Source organism: Oncorhynchus mykiss, chromosome 10 (genome assembly GCF_057628025.1).
Source record: "Oncorhynchus mykiss isolate SJ-2025 chromosome 10, ASM5762802v1, whole genome shotgun sequence".
In the NCBI taxonomy this organism is placed as follows: domain Eukaryota; kingdom Metazoa; phylum Chordata; class Actinopteri; order Salmoniformes; family Salmonidae; genus Oncorhynchus; species Oncorhynchus mykiss.
In genome coordinates, this window is record NC_143031.1 from 8,009,508 (window position 1) to 8,020,000 (window position 10,493).

General features: G+C 44.3%; 1 protein-coding gene across 3 annotated transcripts in view; it reads right to left on the minus strand.

Moving 5' to 3' along the window:
* Positions 1-10,493, minus strand: part of LOC118966703 (calcium/calmodulin-dependent protein kinase kinase 1) — a 156,436-nt gene that overhangs the window by 19,517 nt on the left and 126,426 nt on the right. For all 3 annotated transcript variants that reach the window (XM_090188865.1, XM_090188864.1, XM_090188866.1), the window contains 2 exons: positions 5,755-5,808; positions 2,244-2,317 (listed from right to left, as the gene is read on the minus strand). In XM_090188865.1, coding sequence (XP_090044991.1) covers positions 2,244-2,317; positions 5,755-5,808 — 128 coding nt within the window. The remainder of the gene's footprint in view (positions 1-2,243; positions 2,318-5,754; positions 5,809-10,493) is intronic.

Genomic DNA, 10,493 nt, shown 5'->3' on the forward strand with positions numbered 1-10,493 from the left:
CCAGAACATATCCCAGTCCACGTGATTGAAGCAATCTTGAAGCGTGGAATCAGATTGGTCGGACCAGCGTTGAACAGACCTGAGCATGGGCGTTTCCTGTTTTAGTTTCTGTCTAAAGGCTGGGAGCAACAAAATGGAGTCGTGGTCAGATTTGCCGAAAGGAGGGCGAGGGAGGGCTTTGTATGCGTCGTAAGTTAGAGTAAGTTAGAGTAACAATGATCCAGAATTTTGCCAGCCCGGGTCGGCATTCGATATGCTGATCAAATTTAGGCAGCCTTATTTTCAGATTACCCTTGTTAAAATCCCCATCTACAATAAATGCAGCCTCAGGATATGTGGTTTCCAGTTTACATAGAGTCCAAGAAAGTTCTTTCAAGGCCGTCGAGACGTCTGCTTGGGGGGGGGGGGGGGGGGGGTGTACACGACTGATTATAATCAAAGATAATTATCTTGGTAGATGATGTGGTCGGCATTTCATTGTAAGGAATTCTAGGTCAGGTGAACAAAAGGACTTGAGTTCCTGTATGTTGTTATGATCACACCACGACACCATGATCACACCATGACTTCTGTCGGCACAATGCGTGAAGAAACCAGGTGGCTGTAGCGACTCTGATAACGTATCCCGAGGGAGCCATGTTTCCATGAAACAGAGAATGTTATAATCTCTGATGTCTCTCGGGATGGCAACCATTGCTCAGATTTCGTCTACCTTGTTGTCAAGAGACTGGACATTGGCGAGTAGTATACTCGGGAGCGGTGGGCGATGTGCCCGTCTACGGAGCCTGACCAGAAGACCGCTCCGTCTGCCCCTTCTGCGGCGCCGTTGTTTTGGGTCGCCTGCTGGGATCCGATCTATTGTCCTGGGTGGTGAACCAAACAAAGGATCCGCTTTCGGGAAAGTCATATTCCTGGTCGTAAAGTTGGTAAGTTGACGTTGCTCTTATATCCAATAGTTCCTCCCAACTGTATGTAATAAGACGTAAGTTTCCTGGGGTAACAGTGTAAGAAATAGTAAGTTGGCAGCATCGGTTTCAGCTCTGTGGTGGTGGTGGCTGGAACATCAAGTCTGTCTCACTTAATAAAAAAGAGGAGGAAGGTTGATGGGGGATGGGAGAGAGAGAGGTTGATGGGGGATGGGAGAGAGAGAGGTTGATGGGGGATGGGAGAGAGAGAGGTTGATGGGGGATGGGAGAGAGAGAGGTTGATGGGGGATGGGAGAGAGAGAGGTTGATGGGGGATGGGAGAGAGAGAGGTTGATGGGGGATGGGAGAGAGAGAGGTTGATGGGGGATGGGAGAGAGAGAGGTTGATGGGGGATGGGAGAGAGAGAGGTTGATGGGGGATGGGAGAGAGAGAGGTTGATGGGGGATGGGAGAGAGAGAGGTTGATGGGGGATGGGAGAGAGAGGTTGATGGGGGATGGGAGAGAGAGAGGCTGATGGGGGATGGGAGACAGAGAGGTTGATGGGGGATGGGAGACAGAGAGGTTGATGGGGGATGGGAGAGAGAGAGGTTGATGGGGGATGGGAGAGAGAGAGGTTGATGGGGGATGGGAGAGAGAGAGGTTGATGGGGATGGGAGAGAGAGAGGTTGATGGGGGATGGGAGAGAGAGAGGCTGATGGGGGATGGGAGACAGAGAGGTTGATGGGGGATGGGAGACAGAGAGGTTGATGGGGGATGGGAGAGCGAGAGGTTGATGGGGGATGGGAGAGAGACAGGTTGATGGGGGATGGGAGAGAGAGAGGTTGATGGGGATGGGAGAGAGAGAGGTTGATGGGGGATGGGAGAGAGAGAGGCTGATGGGGGATGGGAGACAGAGAGGTTGATGGGGGATGGGAGACAGAGAGGTTGATGGGGGATGGGAGACAGAGAGGTTGATGGGGGATGGGAGACAGAGAGGTTGATGGGGGATGGGAGACAGAGAGGTTGATGGGGGATGGGAGAGAGAGAGGTTGATGGGGGATGGGAGAGAGAGAGGTTGATGGGGATGGGAGACAGAGAGGTTGATGGGGGATGGGAGAGAGAGAGGTTGATGGGGGATGGGAGAGAGAGAGATTGATGGGGGATGGGAGAGAGAGAGGTTGATGGGGGATGGGAGACAGAGAGGTTGATGGGGATGGGAGACAGAGAGGTTGATGGGGGATGGGAGACAGAGAGGTTGATGGGGGATGGGAGAGAGAGAGGTTGATGGGGGATGGGAGAGAGAGAGGTTGATGGGGGATGGGAGAGAGAGAGACTTACGACTCTGGGAACTCCACACATTTAGTTCTGATCTTATTGTGTAGAACCAGGATGTATTCATCAATGAACGGACACTGCGTGAAGAGGAGAGAAAAAAGGAGAAGAGAGGAGAGGAGAGAGGGTTCAAAAGTTAGGTAAGAGTTATAATTACATCTAAGACAATTCTAAGAACATCTTGGAGCAAAACAAGTCGGCTGCTTAGGTAACAGCATGAATATGACCAGACTCAGAAAAAGTCATCACTAAACAGACTCTGTCTCTTCCTTTACAATACAACACGGTCCATGTTACAGTCTCTGTCTCTACAACAATACAACACGATCCATGTTACAGTCTCTGTCTCTCTGTCTCTACAACAATACAACACGGTCCATTTTACAGTCTCTGTCTCTACAACAATACAACACGGTCCATGTTACAGTCTCTGTCTCTACAACAATACAACACGGTCCATGTTACAGTCTCTGTCTCTACAACAATACAACACGGTCCATGTTACAGTCTCTGTCTCTACAACAATACAACACGATCCATGTTACAGTCTCTGTCTCTCTGTCTCTACAACAATACAACACGGTCCATGTTACAGTCTCTGTCTCTACAACAATACAACACGGTCCATGTTACAGTCTCTGTCTCTACAACAATACAACACGGTCCATGTTACAGTCTCTGTCTCTACAACAATACAACACGGTCCATGTTACAGTCTCTGTCTCTACAACAATACAACACGATCCATGTTACAGTCTCTGTCTCTACAACAATACAACACGGTCCATGTTACAGTCTCTGTCTCTACAACAATACAACACGGTCCATGTTACAGTCTCTGTCTCTACAACAATACAACACGGTCCATGTTACAGTCTCTGTCTCTACAACAATACAACACGATCCATGTTACAGTCTCTGTCTCTCTGTCTCTACAACAATACAACACGGTCCATGTTACAGTCTCTGTCTCTACAACAATACAACACGGTCCATGTTACAGTCTCTTCCTTTACAATACAACACGATCCATGTTACAGTCTCTTCCTTTACAATACAACACGGTCCATGTTACAGTCTCTTCCTTTACAATACAACACGATCCATGTTACAGTCTCTTCCTTTACAATACAACACGGTCCATGTTACAGTCTCTTCCTTTACAATACAACACGGTCCATGTTACAGTCTCTGTCTCTACAACAATACAACACGATCCATGTTACAGTCTCTGTCTCTACAACAATACAACACGATCCATGTTACAGTCTCTGTCTCTACAACAATACAACACGGTCCATGTTACAGTCTCTGTCTCTACAACAATACAACACGGTCCATGTTACAGTCTCTGTCTCTACAACAATACAACACGATCCATGTTACAGTCTCTGTCTCTACAACAATACAACACGATCCATGTTACAGTCTCTGTCTCTACAACAATACAACACGGTCCATGTTACAGTCTCTGTCTCTACAACAATACAACACGGTCCATGTTACAGTCTCTGTCTCTACAACAATACAACACGGTCCATGTTACAGTCTCTGTCTCTACAACAATACAACACGATCCATGTTACAGTCTCTGTCTCTCTGTCTCTATAACAATACAACACGGTCCATGTTACAGTCTCTGTCTCTACAACAATACAACACGGTCCATGTTACAGTCTCTGTCTCTACAACAATACAACACGATCCATGTTACAGTCTCTGTCTCTACAACAATAGAACACGATCCATGTTACAGTCTCTTCCTTTACAATACAACACGGTCCATGTTACAGTCTCTGTCTCTACAACAATACAACACGATCCATGTTACAGTCTCTGTCTCTACAACAATAGAACACGGTCCATGTTACAGTCTCTTCCTTTACAATACAACACGGTCCATATTACAGTCTCTGTCTCTACAACAATACAACACGGTCCATGTTACAGTCTCTGTCTCTACAACAATACAACACGGTCCATGTTACAGTCTCTGTCTCTACAACAATACAACACGGTCCATGTTACAGTCTCTGTCTCTACAACAATACAACACGGTCCATGTTACAGTCTCTGTCTCTACAACAATACAACACGGTCCATGTTACAGTCTCTGTCTCTACAACAATACAACACGATCCATGTTACAGTCTCTGTCTCTCTGTCTCTACAACAATACAACACGGTCCATGTTACAGTCTCTGTCTCTACAACAATACAACACGATCCATGTTACAGTCTCTGTCTCTACAACAATACAACACGGTCCATGTTACAGTCTCTGTCTCTACAACAATACAACACGATCCATGTTACAGTCTCTGTCTCTTCCTTTACAATACAACACGGTCCATGTTACAGTCTCTGTCTCTACAACAATAGAACACGGTCCATGTTACAGTCTCTGTCTCTACAACAATACAACACGGTCCATGTTACAGTCTCTGTCTCTACAACAATACAACACGGTCCATGTTACAGTCTCTGTCTCTACAACAATACAACACGGTCCATGTTACAGTCTCTGTCTCTACAACAATACAACACGATCCATGTTACAGTCTCTGTCTCTCTGTCTCTACAACAATACAACACGGTCCATGTTACAGTCTCTGTCTCTACAACAATACAACACGGTCCATGTTACAGTCTCTGTCTCTACAACAATACAACACGGTCCATGTTACAGTCTCTGTCTCTACAACAATACAACACGATCCATGTTACAGTCTCTGTCTCTACAACAATACAACACGATCCATGTTACAGTCTCTGTCTCTACAACAATACAACACGGTCCATGTTACAGTCTCTGTCTCTACAACAATACAACACGATCCATGTTACAGTCTCTGTCTCTACAACAATACAACACGATCCATGTTACAGTCTCTGTCTCTACAACAATATAACACGGTCCATGTTACAGTCTCTGTCTCTACAACAATATAACACGGTCCATGTTACAGTCTCTGTCTCTACAACAATACAACACGGTCCATGTTACAGTCTCTGTCTCTACAACAATACAACATGGTCCATGTTACAGTCTCTGTCTCTACAACAATACAACACAGTCCATGTTACAGTCTCTGTCTCTCTGTCTCTACAACAATACAACACGGTCCATGTTACAGTCTCTGTCTCTACAACAATACAACACGGTCCATGTTACAGTCTCTGTCTCTACAACAATACAACACGGTCCATGTTACAGTCTCTGTCTCTACAACAATATAACACGGTCCATGTTACAGTCTCTGTCTCTACAACAATACAACACGGTCCATGTTACAGTCTCTGTCTCTACAACAATACAACACTATCGTGCTGACCCAAACCAAACGGTGTCGGTTCAGATAGTTTATTTTCATATTGTCCGCCATTTCATCAATATTTCATCACCAATAGAGGTACACGAGAGAAACCCTTCTTCCAGAGAATGTCACTAAACAAGCAAGTTGTGGGCAGGCTGGGAGGAAGTAACAAGAGGAGTAAAAATGGACTGTTGGCTTACCTTCCCAAACACAAAGCAGTAGAGAGTTACTCCCATGGCCCATACGTCCAACGCCTGAAAAACAGTAGCAGTAGAAGGGTTGGAGGAGATGTATCACTATAAACAGTAGAAGGGTTGGAGGAGATGTAACACTATAAACAGTAGAAGGGTTGGAGGAGATGTATCACTATAAACAGTAGCAGTAGAAGGGTTGGAGGAGATGTATCACTATAAACAGTAGAAGGGTTGGAGGAGATGTATCACTATAAACAGTAGAAGGGTTGGAGGAGATGTATCACTATAAACAGTAGCAGTAGAAGGGTTGGAGGAGATGTAACACTATAAACAGTAGAAGGGTTGGAGGAGATGTATCACTATAAACAGTAGCAGTAGAAGGGTTGGAGGATATGTATCACTATAAACAGTAGAAGGGTTGGAGGAGAGGTAACACTATAAACAGTAGCAGGGTTGGAGGAGATGTATCACTATAAACAGTAGAAGGGTTGGAGGAGATGTATCACTATAAACAGTAGCAGTAGAAGGGTTAGAGGAGATGTAACACTATAAACAGTAGCAGTAGAAGGGTTGGAGGAGATATATCACTATAAACAGTAGAAGGGTTGGAGGAGAGGTAACACTATAAACAGTAGCAGGGTTGGAGGAGATGTATCACTATAAACAGTAGCAGGGTTGGAGGAGATGTATCACTATAAACAGTAGAAGGGTTGGAGGAGATGTATCACTATAAACAGTAGAAGGGTTGGAGGAGATGTATCACTATAAACAGTAGCAGGGTTGGAGGAGATGTATCACTATAAACAGTAGCAGGGTTGGAGGAGATGTAACACTATAAACAGTAGAAGGGTTGGAGGAGAGGTAACACTATAAACAGTAGCAGAGTTGGAGGAGATGTATCACTATAAACAGTAGCAGGGTTGGAGGAGATGTATCACTATAAACAGTAGCAGGGTTGGAGGAGATGTAACACTATAAACAGTAGAAGGGTTGGAGGAGAGGTAACACTATAAACAGTAGAAGGGTTGGAGGAGAGGTAACACTATAAACAGTAGAAGGGTTGGAGGAGATGTATCACTATAAACAGTAGCAGGGTTGGAGGAGAGGTAACACTATAAACAGTAGAAGGGTTGGAGGAGATGTATCACTATAAACAGTAGAAGGGTTGGAGGAGATGTATCACTATAAACAGTAGCAGGGTTGGAGGAGATGTAACACTATAAACAGTAGAAGGGTTGGAGGAGATGTATCACTATAAACAGTAGCAGTAGAAGGGTTGGAGGAGATGTAACACTATAAACAGTAGAAGGGTTGGAGGAGATGTATCACTATAAACAGTAGAAGGGTTGGAGGAGATGTATCACTATAAACAGTAGAAGGGTTGGAGGAGATGTATCACTATAAACAGTAGAAGGGTTGGAGGAGATGTATCACTATAAACAGTAGCAGTAGAAGGGTTGGAGGAGATGTAACACTATAAACAGTAGAAGGGTTGGAGGAGATGTATCACTATAAACAGTAGCAGTAGAAGGGTTGGAGGAGATGTAACACTATAAACAGTAGAAGGGTTGGAGGAGATGTATCACTATAAACAGTAGAAGGGTTGGAGGAGATGTATCACTATAAACAGTAGAAGGGTTGGAGGAGATGTATCACTATAAACAGTAGCAGGGTTGGAGGAGAGGTAACACTATAAACAGTAGAAGGGTTGGAGGAGATGTATCACTATAAACAGTAGAAGGGTTGGAGGAGATGTATCACTATAAACAGTAGAAGGGTTGGAGGAGATGTAACACTATAAACAGTAGCAGGGTTGGAGGAGATGTATCACTATAAACAGTAGAAGGGTTGGAGGAGATGTATCACTATAAACAGTAGAAGGGTTGGAGGAGATGTAACACTATAAACAGTAGAAGGGTTGGAGGAGATGTAACACTATAAACAGTAGAAGGGTTGGAGGAGATGTAACACTATAAACAGTAGCAGGGTTGGAGGAGATGTATCACTATAAACAGTAGCAGGGTTGGAGGAGAGGTAACACTATAAACAGTAGAAGGGTTGGAGGAGATGTATCACTATAAACAGTAGAAGGGTTGGAGGAGATGTATCACTATAAACAGTAGCAGTAGAAGGGTTGGAGGAGATGTATCACTATAAACAGTAGAAGGGTTGGAGGAGATGTATCACTATAAACAGTAGAAGGGTTGGAGGAGAGGTAACACTATAAACAGTAGCAGGGTTGGAGGAGATGTATCACTATAAACAGTAGAAGGGTTGGAGGAGATGTAACACTATAAACAGTAGAAGGGTTGGAGGAGAGGTAACACTATAAACAGTAGCAGGGTTGGAGGAGATGTATCACTATAAACAGTAGAAGGGTTGGAGGAGAGGTAACACTATAAACAGTAGAAGGGTTGGAGGAGATGTATCACTATAAACAGTAGAAGGGTTGGAGGAGATGTATCACTATAAACAGTAGCAGGGTTGGAGGAGAGGTAACACTATAAACAGTAGCAGGGTTGGAGGAGATGTATCACTATAAACAGTAGCAGGGTTGGAGGAGATGTATCACTATAAACAGTAGAAGGGTTGGAGGAGATGTAACACTATAAACAGTAGCAGTAGAAGGGTTGGAGGAGAGGTAACACTATAAACAGTAGAAGGGTTGGAGGAGATGTATCACTATAAACAGTAGAAGGGTTGGAGGAGATGTATCACTATAAACAGTAGCAGGGTTGGAGGAGATGTATCACTATAAACAGTAGAAGGGTTGGAGGAGATGTATCACTATAAACAGTAGCAGGGTTGGAGGAGAGGTAACACTATAAACAGTAGCAGTAGCAGGGTTGGAGGAGATGTAACACTATAAACAGTAGAAGGGTTGGAGGAGATGTATCACTATAAACAGTAGAAGGGTTGGAGGAGATGTATCACTATAAACAGTAGCAGGGTTGGAGGAGATGTATCACTATAAACAGTAGAAGGGTTGGAGGAGAGGTAACACTATAAACAGTAGCAGTAGCAGGGTTGGAGGAGATGTAACACTATAAACAGTAGAAGGGTTGGAGGAGATGTATCACTATAAACAGTAGCAGGGTTGGAGGAGATGTATCACTATAAACAGTAGAAGGGTTGGAGGAGAGGTAACACTATAAACAGTAGCAGGGTTGGAGGAGATGTATCACTATAAACAGTAGAAGGGTTGGAGGAGATGTATCACTATAAACAGTAGCAGGGTTGGAGGAGATGTAACACTATAAACAGTAGAAGGGTTGGAGGAGAGGTAACACTATAAACAGTAGCAGGGTTGGAGGAGAGGTAACACTATAAACAGTAGCAGGGTTGGAGGAGATGTATCACTATAAACAGTAGCAGTAGAAGGGTTGGAGGAGATGTATCACTGTAAACAGTAGAAGGGTTGGAGGAGATGTAACACTATAAACAGTAGAAGGGTTGGAGGAGATGTATCACTATAAACAGTAGCAGTAGCAGGGTTGGAGGAGAGGTAACACTATAAACAGTAGCAGGGTTGGAGGAGATGTATCACTATAAACAGTAGAAGGGTTGGAGGAGATGTAACACTATAAACAGTAGAAGGGTTGGAGGAGATGTATCACTATAAACAGTAGAAGGGTTGGAGGAGATGTAACACTATAAACAGTAGAAGGGTTGGAGGAGATGTATCACTATAAACAGTAGCAGTAGAAGGGTTGGAGGAGATGTATCACTATAAACAGTAGCAGACGGACAGACAGTATAGACAGGTAGATACAGACAGATAGACAAGCACCCAACATTCATAGTCCATCATCAACCCAACCTGCAGAGTAGTCTTTCTCTCTCTCTCTCCTAATGTCATACTGCCAATGCTCATGGGAAATGGTTCTGTGTCCATCATCAACCCAACCCGCAGAGTAGTCTTTCTCTCTCTCCTAATGTCATACTGCTAATGCTCATGGGAAATGGTTCTGTGTCCATCATCAACCCAACCTGCAGAGTAGTCTTTCTCTCTCTCTCTCCTAATGTCATACTGCTAATGCTCATGGGAAATGGTTCTGTGTCCATCATCAACCCAACCTGCAGAGTAGTCTTTGTCTCTCTCCTAATGTCATACTGCTAATGCTCATGGGAAATGGTTCTGTGTCCATCATCAACCCAACCTGCTTTTAAACATCTTCATGTGACATGGGAGTGTCTGAAAATCAAATCATTTAGACTGTAGAAGTGTTTGTGCTGCTGTATATAGAATATGTAAATGTCAATGAGCAGCGTACAGCGTTCGCTCTTCAACGAGGCTCGGGGATTACTAATCACTCAAGGACTACTGGGCTAATCAGAACAGGAGAGACACTTGTACAGCACATGTTCCTTGACGTCAGACAGCCAAAAGGAAGGCTAGCAGCCTACAGCAGCGTATTTCAGTCAGCTGTATAATGATAGGGCAAAACAAGTCAACCTGCCCCCAGAGGTGGAGGAGTTTGGGAACCACTGGTCTACAGTAGTCAGTCTCATACAGTTCTGCCTGTTCCTGACCAAACCCATCAAATAAAACTGCCATTGGGGGATTACCCAGAAAATAGTCCTGAAAATGAATGAGTTATTTTAAAAAGTGTGTGGGTAGATTAAATAGAAGCAGTCAGTCAAAGCAGCACACTGAAGGAGAGAGAGAGAGAGAGAGAGAGAGAGAGAGAGAGAGAGAGCTGCTGCAGCTGCTGTGTTGCTCCTCCTCTCCTCTCCTCTCCTCT